Consider the following 15,385-nt stretch of genomic DNA (forward strand, 5'->3'; position numbering starts at 1 on the left):
AGAGTCTCTTTTGTGCTCCGCAGCCATTGTGCCTCGACCTGCTTTTTCCAAAGCCAGGTTTTAGGCTTCTGCCTCGCTGCTGATCTTCCTCTGTGCTGCAGTCACGCTTGCCTCTTGCTGACCTGCATCCTTCCTGTTGACAAAGCCTTTAAACCCCGCGTTTATCCCACAGCTCCACTCTGCCTGGTTGGGTTCGGTTCAAAGAGGTGCGTAAAGCCACAGCAGCTCCTGTAAGTTCAAGCGCGAGCTGCTGGCAATCATACGTTATTGTGTTCGCCCATAAATAAATCCGCTGGGATCCGCATTGTCCTTGAAACGTTTGGTTCCTTTGCTTCTCTGCGTTGTATCGCAGCAAAAACATCGCCGCTGCAGCTCGGAGCGATGCGTGGACGATCGATGGTTTGCTGAAGCTGAGGCTCACAGCCGCACATCTTCTCGGCCCGTGTTTTTGCTGCTCGCCATATGTTTTTCGTTTGTCTGAGCTTTGCTGACGTGCCGAGAGCCGTATCGGAGACCACCCGGTGATGATGCAATTATCCAAGAAGACAGGATGTGCAGTAGAGGGGATCACAGCCCAGGGGACTCTCCCCCCCCCGAGCAGTAATGTAATCACCTGACTGAAGCCATCAGAGAGAGCTCTAACTACACTCTCTGTCTCAGGATGCCTGGAAATCCATCCACTAAGTATAGTCCAAACCATTTGCCTTGTTTGTCTCTGGCTTGTTTGTGTGTTTAAGTAGAAAATAAAAGTTGTCTCTTCCCAAAACTTTCAGGTACTATAATTTCCGATGACGGCACATTTTGATATTTCATTTTCATCCGTGCGATAGTCACACACTGTAAAAGCACTATGTGTGCAAGGTTTGGTGGGATTAGTGACCTTTAAAGGCTTCCATCTTGACCTGAAATATGTTTTTCAGGAGAAACTTGACAAGATGTGGCTGGAAGGAGGTGTAAATCTATCTTTTGTGGTGGAGCTGTAAAGAGGAATTCGATTTTAGGTTAAAAATAAAAAAAGTTAAAGGGGAAAAATGTCAGTTTTGATTCACACTTGTGCATTGAATGGCAGAGCAATGTCCATCCTGTTTGGTTTTAAGAGTTCTGACTCCTCCTTATGTTTGATAGTGAGATCCAGATTTAGGTGAAAATGTTTAAGTTCTTGAAAATATTCTAGATGAAGTTGGGTAACAAAGACCAAACAAAGAAGAAAAACTACACTCTCCGGTGATCTTCTAACAAACACAAATATGAGTTAAAGTTTGTACTGGAGGACCATTACTCTGTGCAATAAAAGCAGATTATGAGGTTAAAATATAACCAAATTGAGACCATAAAACAAAGAAAAGAAATACACTTATTGAAAAAAAAAAATTGATTTTCCGCTCATTTCTGTGAATACTGGAGACTTCATGAACTCTCAGCCCCATCCTGAACTAAACATTCTGTTGAAACGCCCCTGCAGAATGACTTTATTGTTAGTCCTAATTTGTGACTCCCAGCCCTGATAAAATGCTTAAATCTGTCTTTGGATGTACTGTGGATGAGGTTAGTTGTGAAGCAGAGACTGGACGCCTCTCCACTCAGACGGTCGGGTCCCTCCGGGGCCCCTCTGGCTCTCACAGGCAGTCTGCGCCTTTTAGGTGACGGGGACTGTGTAACCTGAGTCGGGATGAAAACTGCGCTCCGGATCCGGCTCCCGGCCCAGATGCAGCTCGCCAGAGACAGAGAGGAGGCGCACGATGGATCCCGTCCCACTGCTGCTCCTCATCGTCGCATCTCTGCGCGCGTGCGGGGCCGTCTACACGGGGCCCCTGCAGCCGGAGATCTCCAACGGCACCTTCCACCACTTCTTCGTCCCGGACGGAGACTACGACGCGACGGAGGACCCGGAGGAGTGCCAGATGCTGTTTAAGTTCTCGGACGTGCGTCCGTGCGCGGCCGACGAGGAGAGCGACGCGGCGGTGCGCGACGACTTCATCCTCACCAAGCTGCAGGCGGAGGACGCCGCGCGCCTCCTGGAGAGCGTGGGGCGCGCCGTGGCGCACGACCTGGACGGAGAGGACGGCTACGGCAAGTTCCTCCAGCGCGAGATCGCCCAGATCGGCGAGGCCTTCTCCGGCGTGGACAAGTCGCTGCTGGAGCTGGAGGTGAAGTTCAAGCAGAGCCAGGAGAGCGAGCTGCGAGAGGAGCAGCAGCTCGGCGGCTACGTGGTGAAGCAAGTGAGCGACATCCGGGGCGCGCTGAGGGAGACCACCGACATCTCCCTGGGACTGAAGGACAAACACGAGCTGCTGTCTCTCATCATTCGCAGCCACGGCACCAGGCTGAGCCGCCTGAAGACCGAGTACCTCAATGCTGGATCCTAGTGGAGCTTAGAGAGGGGACGCTCCAGTTCACCGAACAACTGGAAAGTTTATTGTGGCTTATAAATATCTGTTTAAAGCGTCTGAAATCCCTGAACCTTCAGTCATCCCTTTTCCTTGGAGCCAAGGGAGCTCTAACAAAAATATCAACTCAGTCTGGAAGGAAAGAGGAAAGAGGAAATGTGAGCATAAATTATGTCTGCAACAATTCCCCCTGTGTCACCTCAGAGGATTTAAATCAGAGGAGACAGAGAGGAGTGTGAAAATAAAATCCCTCTAATTGTTCCAGATTAGCATAAAGCTGTCAGCCAGCGTGATTCCAATGTTGTTTACAGTTTTAGGTTATTCAAACTCAAATTAATATTTATTATATGCCCCTAGTTACCCTTTTTTTTCTCAATGTATTTCTCACTTCTGTCATCAATTCAATCCTGCATTTCAGTTTCTTCTATAACTTCATGACTTTCCTTGTTTTGGGGCAGACAGCGTACTGTAAGTGTTGGATAGCAAACAAAAACTATAAAGACTTGTAGAAATCACTAAAAACCTTTGGATTTTGTATTCCTGGCACTGGCCCCCTGGCATGTTTTTCCATCCATGTGTTTCCTCTTGGCCCTACAAGTGGCAGACTGGACCGTCCCTTGAAGTGACCCTGGTTAATTGTTGTCTGAGGTCTGTCACTGCCTCCCACTTCCATCTGGAAGTCATCGACTCAAGTATGAAATACTGTCTGTTTGAAGCGACTTGTTAGCATCTTCTCTTTTGTCTGTCACATATTCAGAGATCTCATTTGATATGAGATGTGTGTGTGTGTGTTGAAGTCTGGATGGGTTCCAGATTAGATCATTTTACTTATAAATAGAGTGGATGCCCGGCTTGTTCATGTCTATTAAAATGTTTGTGTGTTGCTCTTCAGCTGTGCTGAGAGGCAGCATCTTATTCCACAGACACTGTTTATCGACGGAAAGTTGCTTTGAATTCTTCATAAAAGCATCGGCGGCCGGAGGGTCTCACACGCAAACCGATATGTCAGATTGTTCCAATTTGCAGAGCTTTGAGTTTTATATGCCTTTGGTAGTAATGTGTGTATTTCTTGTCTTTAATTGTCATTTAAAAGACTATTGTTTAACCCAATGTTTGTAACTACCACAAAATAACAGCCATAAGTGTGCCCACTTCTTTTTTTTCTTTTTTTTTTACAGAGATAATGTCTGTGCAGATGTGAGGGAGCCAGATGGGCTGCCATGGGCGCAACTGGGTGTGATTTCCTCTGTCTGGTTTTCCTCACAGTCCAGCTTCCCCTGAGGGACCCCCCTTTTAAAAACAGCTCTCACACAGCAGCTCAGCGCAGTGCAGACCGACCCCGGCAAATACCCAGAGCTCCGCCAGCGCAGAAACCCTATATGTCTATAAGGCTCCTAATTTCGAGGGGCGCTGCGGCGGACTCACAAGATTTGATTAAAAGATCTGGTTGAAATTTCCACTGCGCGAGTAAAGGTGGAGCGGGCCGCCGCTGCCCACCCTGCTCAATTAATTTGTCCTTTTTGGCTCAGGTTAATAATTCCACCTATAGTGAAATATTTTTCTTGGGGATTAACTTCAAGCCTCTGACATTTGAAAGCACGGAAAGCTGAGCCTTTAGCTTGCAGCTCCAAGAATGTACTCTGCTCACTGACATATTTTAAGGACAAACAAAGAAAGGTCAGGAATGTAGACCAGAGGTGACCTGAGAATACTCCGACCTCTCTGTGTGCCGAGCAGCAAACAACATGCCTCTGTAGTGTTATTGTTGGAGAGAGGGGAGCTGTTAAATTGGCTACTTGTCCTACTGTTACTGAATACTATCAGCAATGCTGTTATTCAGCTTCACCTGACACACTTTCTGGACTGGCACAGTTCAGCTCGGTGACAGATGGGATTTTTGAGAAGTTTCCAAACACATGACAGTGAACTGACTCTATGTCAAATAAGAGAACTCCGTCACAAAGTGTGCCTTCCGAGGCAGGCCCTGACATGTGGTGCAGACCTGAAAAAAAAACAAAAAAAACACATGGCGTGGGTAACGTGACATTTGCCACATTTGTCAAAGTGCTCTGCCTCAGGCCCAACAACTATTTTCATATTCTAGTGTTAGCAATGCAACATAATATCTACAGTCTAATGCTGACAGAATACAGGGAACAGTAGTATTTTGCAGGACTGTACAGGTGAAAGCTCTGCATTGCCCACAACATTTATAAAGTGTTGTAATTCATAAGTGGTTAAAATAAACTTTAAAACAGCTACTATACATACTGTTCAATTCTTTATGACAAAGGATCTGTTTTTCTTTTGTTTAGTCCTGTTTTTATTAAGCTGCATGAATTTCTTGAATATTTCTAAAGACATCCACTAAACATAGTCTGGTAAAATATGCGTTAATTGCCTCCAAAGTGCTATAAAACTGTAAAACAGCTTCAAATTGATTTACAAGACGAATAAAACAACAGGTTCCTGGAAACTGTACAACGTACAGTTTTACGAAGTGTGCCGTCTGCGCGCTTTCAGCGGTGAACCCAAATGTACATACTGTACTGCATTCATTTAACGGAGAAGCAGGCAATTTGCAGAATGAGGGTTTTTTGCATTCAAACTATACTCTGAAGTCGTCACATATAATTCACTTTTACAGCTTGAACTGGGAGCTAGAATATGTGCAGTCATCAGACCACCTGCTACTCTCAATGGCTCTTTAACGACGTGAGCCCATATGGGGATGCAGAATTTTGCCCTCATTAAACACACATAACATGTTTTGTATCACCGCTGGCAGACGGTGGAACGCAGCACAAGACGTCTCCTTTTACAGTGGCCGTATTGTATCTAAAACAATACTGGATAGAAATGCCATAGTCGGCTAATGCGGTGCATTGATTAAAACGTCCGAAGAGGCATAAAAAAGTTCACTTCTTATCATGAGTGAATCATCAATCCACTAAATGACAAACAGGATTATTTTAGTTGTTCATTCTTGGGCTGATCAGAGTGTGCAGATAGTCTTCTAACAGGATGTATTTACTGCATTTTAACAATTTATCACATAGTTGGTTTGTTTTTCTCTGCCAAATGTTTCTCCCTCACAGTCCATTTTCAAGCTCAGCATCCCTGAAAACATTTTTATGTTTGTTTTTCTTTGGTAAATGGCTATGGATATCCTCCCCAGTTTTCTTGTGCAGATTGTTATAATCCTGTTACAGCTTCAAAAAGAGACAGTTTATTTATCAGCCTTTTTTTTTTTTTTTTTTTTACTTTCCTATCTCTGTTTCTCCTTCATCTGAATTAGTTTCACAGTGAGCTTGAGTCTATCCCAACTGACATGAGGTGAAATGCCGGTGAAAGACAGGTGAGAGTCTGTGGAGAAACCTCCAGTCCATCACGCCACCCTCCAGAGAGAGAGAGAGAGCCCGCGGCGCTCCACGTGAGGGTTTTTACACGTTTACACAATGCATTCTAAATAACCACTCAAACCGAATACCTAACCTTCATGTAACCTTACACCAAAACCACACTGTCCTCCTGAAACATATGTAAATCTACACACAGCCTAAAATCCTCTTCCTCACAAGGTATATGTTGGACCGTCTAAGTTTCAGTGTGTTCTCAGGTCTAAGGCAAACTAGATGGAGAAAAACATTTACACAGACAGCACACACTGTTTTCATGATTTACATTCATGTCACGAATTGTTTAATTCAGCTTTTAGTTTAACTCGTAATCTACCCTTAGTCAAAAGTGAAAAACCGTCACCAGTGTACAGTTTTAACCATCAACAGGGACTTTTTTCATGACCTCATCATGGTTCTGGGTGGAAGATAAGAATATTTATAGCAATAGAAATGGCATGCTATCTAGGAGCTGGGGGGAAAAAAACACACTAAATGGGCCAGAACATGAATTTGAAAGATTGTCAAGATAATCAGGAGGTTTTCATAACAGCTCACAGTTGTTGAATCCTTTTGATGCAAAAGTCTATTTCTTCTGTTTTCACAATGTCTGGATCTCGTTTCCTTTTTATGTTGTCGAACTTCATAAAAAACACATTCATTGACTCTAATGCAGGAAAAAACTGCTTCTTTGAGGGGTTTTCTTTTATTTGTACTGATTTTCTTTTTTCAGCTCTGTTTATCACTCTTGGTCCTGGACTGGCATTTCGGCCAATCACGTTTGAGCGTTCAGGTTTTCAGAAGTGGTCGCATAAAACGGTGAATAGCAAACAGTTCCTCGTAACACTTGAGGAAATATATTCAGCTGCCGTTTTAAAATAATGCTGTAAAGGCTTTGACTCATTTAGCAGGCCTCTCTCTCTGCTGACATACCACTGGATACAAGTCATGAACGTAAAAACAAAGACATCCATGTCTGTTCACCATGTTACACGAGAGAAAATGGTTTTGCATGGCTGTTTTATTTTTCAAAAATATTCCGATGGGGAGTCAGACCTCAAGAACAACAAAAACATTTCCCTCGAACACATGTTTGCTCTTAATGCTCATATTTTTCCTTGATAAACACAAATGCATCTGCATACATACAATTCAAAAAGTACATGTACATATCTTGTTTTGAATGAGTACATAATGATACACAGTTGCCCTTTGAAATGTGACAGTACACATCCATGGTTTGATTCTTGAATACAGATTTCAAAGTTGTGCTATTGATCTTCTGCCATAGTTTCTTTTTCTCTTTTTTTTTTTCTTCTTTCAGACGAGCAGATTTTACAGAAAGAAACTATTATATTCTCCTCTTGAAGAGCAAGCAATGACACTGAACGGTTCATTCATGAAGAGGGACAGAAGGAGGAAAAAAAAAAAGCACCAGAGGAACTGAAATCGTCTTCAGTCAAATGTCACCTCTTCATCAGTTTCACGTGAGCCAGAGCCACAGTGTCCTGTGCTTCCTTTGTGCCAAGATGCGTGCAGGCTCTCTCTGCCCAGCATCCCTGGGTCAAACTGTCTCTGAGAGAGAGGGAGGCTCGTCAGCGTTCCGGGATGAGACAGGTGTCTGCTGGATGTGCACCGGCCTGTCACACGCAGCCGTTCTCCTGTCGGGGCTTGTGCACCACGGGGGTTTGTGGTGGGTAGAGAGAGGGGGCAAGTGTACACAGAAAACCAGCCAGCAGCGTCAGGCCCAGGCCTCCCCACGCACAGAACATGGACCAGCCGTAGCCGTGACTGATGTCCTCCGGTATCCCAAACATGTACCGGGGATAACGGGACAGTTCGAAGTTGATCCCAGCCACGCACGTACAGAGGGAGATGATGCAGCACGTCCCTGGCAGGGCGCAAGAACAAAAAAGAAAAAAAAACAAAACAAGTGAGGCACGACAGCAGCCCATTCTCATCCCCCCTGATGCATCATTACAGCAGCTCTCATTAACAGACCACACTGCCCCTCTGCGGCCGGCCGGGGCAATGCTCTTTATGTAAAAGTGGACCTCACCTCCCATGAGGAAGAGCAGTCCGGCGACATACTGCATCAGATCATGCTCCTGACAGCAGCCCAGCACGCCGATGATCCAGCCGAACAGGATGATGGATATGGCCATGCCGATGAAGCTGGCAGTCATCCTCTTGAGGTCTGCAAAGCGCACGGCGGATGTGAGACTGGAGCCACGCGGAGCTTCTCCTCAGCGAGAATTCATCAGAATAAATATAAAAATAAATAAAGGAAAATACAAATTTGGCAACTCACGGAGCGCGTGCCACTCATCCTGCCTTATCGTCTTGGTCAGGTTGATTGGCAGGTTTCTGGGGAGGACGGATGATGAGTAGTAGTATTTTATTGATGTGCAGCGCGGAACCAATCCTGTGGATGTAAACAACACAAAGAGGGTGTCTCACATAAACCCCGAGATGAGATGAAGAGCATATCAAAAGGCTTTCTGCTAATACACCCCCTCCCCTCCCAAAAAGAGAGAGAGAGAGCACCCAACCCCCCTCCACCACCCACCACCCACCACCCATACACCCACACCGTCGGTGGAGCTTATTGTACACATCTCGAGGCTTCTGTTACTACAGCTCGCCCTTTTGTGCTGGATAAACACACACACGCACACGCACAGTAACTGTACTCTGTGTTATACCGCGTAGGCCTCGAGGGTCCGTGCGCAGCATCAGCACCTTGGATAACGCATCCGCGCATAAGTATTTACCGACGGCGCCTCTCTCTCTCTCACTCTCTCTCCCTCTCACGCGCCACAGAAATGTCCAAAGCACGCACAATTCAAGAGAAAGCCTCGAAGCAAACCTTTAAAGATCAGATCCTCTGTCTCTAAGTCAAATCCCTCCCGGTGGCACTTTCTCCACAGTCCGGTGATGGTGGAGTTGAACTGCCGACTGCAGAGAGACTCCATGGCCGGGGCAGGAGGCAGCAAGTGCCGCTTTGCGCGCAGCAGCATCTCCCCGCTGCTGCCGCCGCTGCCGGAGCCCTTAATGCTCACATTCCTCTCCTTTGGCAGCATGCGGAGCGGGAGGTTGTTGGGGGAGATGTAAATGTATCCAGGGTCGTTCCTTTTGTTGGAATAATTCTTGCAGCGCTCCCTGTGCCTCCTGGCGTCAGTCTCGTACCAGTTGTTGGTGCTGATCGCCACCGCGATCAGTCCCAGCGCGCAGAACGCCAAAAACAGCCCCGCCACGGTTAAAGTCCTCATAGCAGCCATGTTTCCATGCGTATCTCGCCTCGGTGCCGTGATAAATCCACGGGACGGCAGGACTTCGCTCCTGGCCGCCGCCGCCGCCGCCGCCGCTCCTGTCAGCGTCTGTAGTGTGGAGGAAATTCAGCGATCTGTGGAAATGTCAAATTCTGATCGGTCGCAGGAGCCCCCATTTTCTCGAATTGTCAGTCATCTCCTAAAAAGAGTCAATTAATGGGGAAGAGGATTCCTGAATTTGGGCCTCGATATGCTATTTTGGATGTCTCCTCTCTGCCTCTGAACTCAGTCTAGCCTAGATACTGGTCAATCCGGCGCTTCTTTCCAGTAGATGGAGACAGAGCAAATATTTGAGAAAACAGGAGCCAGATTTGCACTTACAGTACAGGAAAACAGTCATTTGTAAAAAAAGAAGACTTAGGGTCACACTGCGAGTTCTATACCAGCTGAAACATTTCGCTGTGCATCACAGAACAAATTCTGCAAGAAGCTCAGTTTTCTCCATGTAGCTTTATGTTAGGAAAGAGTTGCAGCACATCCAGAATGATTGCTTCAAGCAAGTTTCCATCCCAGCAGCCCTGTCATACTGCTCAGTTTCCTCAAGCATGTTTAAATCTGGGAAAATAGTGTGAAAAAGGTGTTGCAATTGTGTCTTAAACAATGCACGAATGTCTGTTTTTTGAGAAGCATTATCACAGTGACTCCGGCCATTTCAGTCATGTTTTCAAATGGTTTCATGGTCAGTACTTCCTCAAATGAAACCATAATGCCAAACTAAAAGAGGAACCAGTCCTATTCCTAACTTCACTTTTGGTTTCGGCTCCTACAATTGAAAAAAGTCAGATATGAATAAATCATACTGAGAGCATGACATCTATGGAAGCCAGTAAATCTGATTTTCCTTCTAAAACAATTACAGTAAACTCAGCAGAGTAAGAACCCTACTGGTTTCTGTCCCTGATATGAAGTACAACAGAAAACAGAGTGCGACATTAAAACCATTTTCCACATCACCTCACCTGATGAGGGATAAAATTAAAGCACACAAGAACACCGCTGTGTATGTTGACTAAAATCTACTGATTTTCACATTGCCACAAACTCCACAGATGTCTTGTGATGTCTCCTGTGTGTATTCTTTGCATGGGGGACATCAGCGGTTTATGTGAAACTGGTGTGAATGTGACAACTCGGCCATCAGGAACTAGCTGGTCATACATATTCGGTAGGTGAATGATGTGAATGTAGACTGCATGCAGTCCGGCTCTTTTGTTTCACTTCCCGTTAGTCTGTTGAAGTCAGCGCTGGGCAACACTTGTCGTGTTTCTTTGTGAAGCAATAAGAAAAAGTTCATTTTCATCACGACCTTCGACAAACCAAGAATCTCATGCTGCCTTGTTTACATTATGGATGGTTTTGTCATTTCATCTGTAAGTGTTACTGTTTTATTACCTTCGTCTTTAATTAGGGACGTGTCTTTGGCCGTAGTTGGTGAGGACTGTTTTAGAGTTTCTTAGAGTTTGTACACATTTGTGTAAGAGAGATTTGTTCACCAATGGGAGCTTAGATGTTCTGGAAATTGTGTCTATCGTTTGTGTGGATGTGGGAGTGATGTTTTGAATATATTGTTAGTGATACTATGATAGTGGAGAATTGCTTTGTTCTCTTCTGACACATCAGAAAGTGTTTCTGAAGGGAGGTTTGATCGTCGGATTTGACTTCATGTTGGCAGTGTGAAGAGACTCAAACGTTCACTATTACAGAGAAAATATCTAACATTTAACCCCTAAAGGCTTCAGAGGGAATTCCCAGTGAGCCCGAGAGCTACAGACCACCAACAGAGCTGTACCCTTATCTCCCCGCTGGGGAGATTTATGAAGGTGAGAGGACTGCTTTTACTTTAAATTTTATATAGTAAAGGTCAAAATAACATGATCGGGTACTGAAACTGATCTGATTTATCAGATCAAAGATGGACCTTCCACACTGAGCAGGTTCAGCCATCGGATTTTGAGAATTCCCCCATGAACCGCCTCACAGATCTTCAGCCTGTGTCTCCACAACAACTGATCCCACCGTACCGATACAGCACGGAGCCCCTGGCCCTTCACCTGGACCCTCCACTCGTTCCTCTCTCTGTCTCGCCACAGGTAAGCTCATGGAGGAGGAACAATAAACTCTCCAGTGATTCTCTCTAAATGGGACCGAAAGCTCACTCTGAGCATGCAGCGGTGGAGGGAAAACACAACAAAAATCTTGCAAGTTGTTACGACATAGTGTGACTCACACCAGTCCGATTGCCCATTTTATTCCATCACTTATGGAAACGTGCTATCACTACACTAGAATCTACAAAAGTGTATAATTTCAGGCATATAGTGATATCAGTAATTAGATTCTCTTGAAACAAGCTTTGGCAACAGTTTGACAAAACATTTTAGAGTAGTTAAACAATATAGGAAATTCTTTGAAAGTTAAATCCTTAAAGATGGTTGTAGTTTTTGTTCTTGAATAGCAACTTTTAATTTCTTTGTCAATTCCGAAAGCAACTCTGTAGCAAAAAAACTTATTAAAAATGTCCATCACAAATTCCCCAGGCCGAAAAGCCTTGAAGAAAGATTGAAAAAAAAAAAAAATCATCATTTAAAGCCGAAACTTGAAGAAATTGAGCATTTCTTTGTTCAAGAAAAATACATTTATGTTGTTAAAACTATTGACTCAGACCAATAAATGAATAATGCAACTGCTTTTACTTTCACGTTCATTTAAATTCTCTAGAATGTGGTTTGGTTTGTTTCTTTAAAACCTGCCACCAGAATAAAAACACGGTAACAAAGACTGACATTGAAAAAATGACATGAAATGAATGAATGAAATATTTATTTTTGCCTAACAAAGCCATTTATTGGCACAAATAGCACAGTACACGCTGTGGAGTTTGTGTACGTGTGTGTGTGTGTGTGTGTGTGTGTGTGTGTGTGTGTGTGTGTGTGTGTGTGTGTGTGTGTGTGTGTGTGTGTTTGTATTTTTCTAATGAGATGTCATCCACAATGCTCGATAATGCTGAGCTTTGAATTCTGTTGAAGCAGAACAGCTTCCCCTTTTAGCACAGAGAAAACATTTCCATGTAAATGTCAAAGTGGTGAATAATTGCAACCAAAACTTTTTTTTTTTTTTTTTTTAATTATTTTATTGTGTCACTTGAATGTACAGACCTCCAGTCTGACCTGCTGTGAATGTTCCCTACAGATCCCGTATTACACGTCGTCACTGTGTTACCAGTACCCACAGCCGGCCTCACCGGGACAATATTACTCAGGAGAGGAACAAAAAGAAATCAGTCCTCTGTTCGAGGTGTCAGAGGGCGAGGACGAATTTGAAGACTACAGACATTCCTCTTTCAGAAAAGATACTTGTGCGTGTACTCCAATGACAAATTTTCCACCAACATCATATACTAACTCAGCTAGTTACTAAAGGCTTTAAATTTTTCCCCACAGATAACAAGAAGAAAATCCGCCTGTATCAGTTCCTTCTGGACCTGCTAAGAAACGGTGACATGAGTGAGAGCGTCTGGTGGGTCGACCAGGACAAGGGCATCTTTCAGTTCTCCACAAAACACAAAGAAGCTCTGGCGAGCCGCTGGGGTGTTCAGAAAGGAAACCGCAAGAAGATGACCTACCAAAAAATGGCTCGGGCTCTGAGGAACTATGGTAAAACTGGAGAGATTAAAAAAATAAAGAAGAAGCTAACCTACCAGTTCAGTGAGGAAGTGCTCTATTTGCGTCAGCACGCTCGCTGATGAGAGAATAGCGGCTGTGAAATGTCACACCCAACAGGCCAAAATGTGTGTGTTTTGCCTGTAGATGTGCAGTGACACCTTTTCTTTTGTCTGATTTTTTTTAATTTATATTCATTGTTTATGCCTTGGAGCATTTGATGACTTCTATAATAAAATCTTCTTCTCATATATGTGTGTGTTTGCGTTTAGTGTCCAACAACTGATGTGCTAAAGACAAGGATACTTTTCTGTTCGTAAGATTTTTGTTGAATATTTGCAAATACTATCTGAATTACAGTTTTTCTGTTTAAGAAGTGTTTTAATCTGCTTTTTTGAGTTGCGAAACCGGGTCCTATAACATAGAATATAAATATGTTTAACATATTGAAAGAAAAAACAAAAGACCAAGTGGTGTAGCTGCAAAGGAAAAGTACATGATAATGAACCAATTTATAGTTTATTGAGAGAAAAAAAATATAATTATTTCCCAAATTTACAATTAACCTTTCTACATTCAAATTTTAAAGTGTGCATGTGTCTAAAGATAATGATAACCAAGAAATACATTAGCATGTTTTTTAGAGCATCTGTTTGACTGACAGAAAACTTCCAACAAAACTAACAAGAAGAAATCCTGTAATACAAGCGCAAAAATGATATGTAGACAACACCAGGCAATCAGACAATCTTACAAACCTGTCTTTGGGCACCTATTAGCCACATGGGACCTGCCTCTTGAACATTATATATGTCATTATGGGGAAAAAAAGTCCACAAACCTACTCATCCAAAAATATCTATAAAGCTATTCATAAAACAGTCACAAATGGTTTTATTTTTATTTTGAAGGAAACTATAGGATCATATCTGTGTTTTCTACAAATAGAAAATCAGCCTCATCATTTCTAGGCATATTAATATTTATTGTTTTTTAGAGTGGATGTTAATACTGCAACTATAGCATGAGACAAGAGACGCGTGTTTCTATGTCCTCCCAGTGTGTGTGTGTGTGTGTGTGTGTGTGTGTGTGTGTGTGTGTGTGTGTTTTCAGTGATTACCAACCAGTATGACTGTGAGTGTGTGCCCTGTGCCCTGTGACGACCTGATGACCTGTGCAGACCTCACCTTCACTCTTAGTTAGGTGGGATTGACTCAGGCAGCCCTGAACCTCTAAAGCAGAACAGTTGGTAAATGGATGTATCATTAATGAACTCTTGGCATGAGGTAAGTAATACCCTGTATTAGTTAATTAAGTCTGTAAAATGATATAGAATGTGACACCCAGGTTCTTACCTGCTTCACTTATTTTAAGATAAGGAAGCAAGCGCCTTCCACAGGGATAACTGGCTTGTGGCAGCCAAGCGTTCATCGCGACAGTATACAGTATATTCAGGAAATTCTGACTCAGAACTATAATACAAGTTGAGTCATGATGATGATTAAACTTCATCATCAAACACTCCAATTTTTCCAGTTAGTTACTGAAATTCATGTCATTCAGGTCCAACGAATAACTTGAAATGGCATAAATAAAAGTGCTGAACTGCTAAAGATTAAAAAAGAATGAGGTTACTCAAAACTGAAAAATACTGTTCATTTCAGAATTTTACCAGAAGTTCTTTTTCAGGAAAAAACTAATGGTAACGACAACTTAAAGCTGTTCTGTAGAAATGGAGGTTGATCAAGTCTTGAAAGTTCAGCAGCAGAGTGAACAGAGGACTTGACGGTGCAGGTTTGACAGGTCGGGCTGCAGCATTGCAAAGATGTCAGAATGAGACAAAGAGGCTTGTCTGGGTCTTGAAACACTGTAATTGGATTACTGACAACTGGATGAAGTAATATGGACTGATGAATCAGAAGTTGACATTTTCAGTTCATCACATACGCCGTCGGGTCAGCAAAAGGGTTGTTACACAGTGAACTGTCAAACATGGAGCAGGGGGTCTAATGGTCTGAGGCCAGTTTTCTGGATCCGGGGTACAGAGTGAGAGGCATCCTGACTCCTGACTCAAAACGATTACAGCATTCTGCAGCTCCATGCAAGACCCTCTGCTATGCTACTTGTTGGTCAGAAATTAATCCGCCAGCAATATAATAGCTATGCCAGAATTATATCAGGAAAGAAAGGAAAAAAATATATAAATTTGAAAACATGGAGTGGCCAGCACAGTCTCCAGAATTAAACCCCTTCGAGTTAGTTTGGGTTGAGCAGGACAGAAAGTGCCAACATTAATGGGAACTTTTGTAGCAGAGTTTGAACGAACTTTCTGAACAATATTTGCATTCCATTGTAGAGATGAAGCCATGAGTGTGTTCAGCTATTATATCTGCCCTTTGATGAGTCTCAACAGGTTGAGAATTAAAATGAATTTCAGTTTAAATTTTGATTCCATGATTTCTTTTTTCACTGAAATTGTTTATGTGTCGTTTTTTTTTTTCATTTCACACTGCAATGAGACAATAAGCTGACTAGTTCTAAATATGAAATAAATTGTATATTAAAACATTTAACTGGTAGTGTACACCAACCTATCACCCGCATTGTTT

General features: G+C 43.2%; 3 protein-coding genes across 3 annotated transcripts; 2 read left to right on the top strand and 1 right to left on the bottom strand.

Moving 5' to 3' along the window:
• The first annotated feature begins 1,570 nt into the window (after positions 1-1,570).
• fibina (fin bud initiation factor a) lies at positions 1,571-4,634 on the top strand. Its single transcript, XM_030096805.1, has one exon. The coding sequence runs from the start codon at positions 1,740-1,742 to the stop codon at positions 2,364-2,366; it is 627 nt and encodes a 208-aa protein (XP_029952665.1). The 5' UTR covers positions 1,571-1,739; the 3' UTR covers positions 2,367-4,634.
• A 2,466-nt stretch (positions 4,635-7,100) lies between these two features.
• tmem276a (transmembrane protein 276a) lies at positions 7,101-9,381 on the bottom strand. The gene is made up of 4 exons (XM_030096802.1): positions 8,655-9,381; positions 8,097-8,210; positions 7,845-7,982; positions 7,101-7,676 (listed from the first exon to the last, which is right to left on the bottom strand). Exons 1-4 carry the CDS (start codon positions 9,064-9,066, stop codon positions 7,429-7,431), a joined length of 912 nt encoding a protein of 303 aa, XP_029952662.1. The 5' UTR covers positions 9,067-9,381; the 3' UTR covers positions 7,101-7,428.
• Positions 9,382-10,351: 970 nt separating this feature from the next.
• spi1a (Spi-1 proto-oncogene a) lies at positions 10,352-13,027 on the top strand. Its single transcript, XM_030096803.1, has 5 exons — positions 10,352-10,487; positions 10,850-10,937; positions 11,023-11,207; positions 12,307-12,472; positions 12,558-13,027. The coding sequence occupies exons 1-5, from the start codon at positions 10,464-10,466 to the stop codon at positions 12,857-12,859; spliced, it is 765 nt and encodes a 254-aa protein (XP_029952663.1). The 5' UTR covers positions 10,352-10,463; the 3' UTR covers positions 12,860-13,027.
• The last annotated feature ends 2,358 nt before the right edge of the window (positions 13,028-15,385 follow it).

Source organism: Salarias fasciatus, chromosome 7 (assembly GCF_902148845.1).
Source record: "Salarias fasciatus chromosome 7, fSalaFa1.1, whole genome shotgun sequence".
Taxonomy (NCBI): domain Eukaryota; kingdom Metazoa; phylum Chordata; class Actinopteri; order Blenniiformes; family Blenniidae; genus Salarias; species Salarias fasciatus.

Excerpts from the sequence above, each read along its gene's own strand:
- fibina (XM_030096805.1), top strand. The coding sequence starts at position 1,740 with ATGGATCCCGTCCCACTGCTGCTCCTCATCGTCGCATCTCTGCGCGCG.
- tmem276a (XM_030096802.1), bottom strand. The coding sequence starts at position 9,066 with ATGGCTGCTATGAGGACTTTAACCGTGGCGGGGCTGTTTTTGGCGTTC. Across the intron at positions 8,211-8,654 it reads AGAGGATCTGATCTTTAAAG|GATTGGTTCCGCGCTGCACA; the intron begins GTTTGCTTCGAG and ends TTACATCCACAG. Across the intron at positions 7,983-8,096 it reads GGATGAGTGGCACGCGCTCC|ACCTCAAGAGGATGACTGCC; the intron begins GTGAGTTGCCAA and ends TGCGCTTTGCAG.
- spi1a (XM_030096803.1), top strand. The coding sequence starts at position 10,464 with ATGGATGGTTTTGTCATTTCATCT. Across the intron at positions 10,938-11,022 it reads CGCTGGGGAGATTTATGAAG|ATCAAAGATGGACCTTCCAC; the intron begins GTGAGAGGACTG and ends CTGATTTATCAG. Across the intron at positions 11,208-12,306 it reads CTCTCTCTGTCTCGCCACAG|ATCCCGTATTACACGTCGTC; the intron begins GTAAGCTCATGG and ends TGTTCCCTACAG.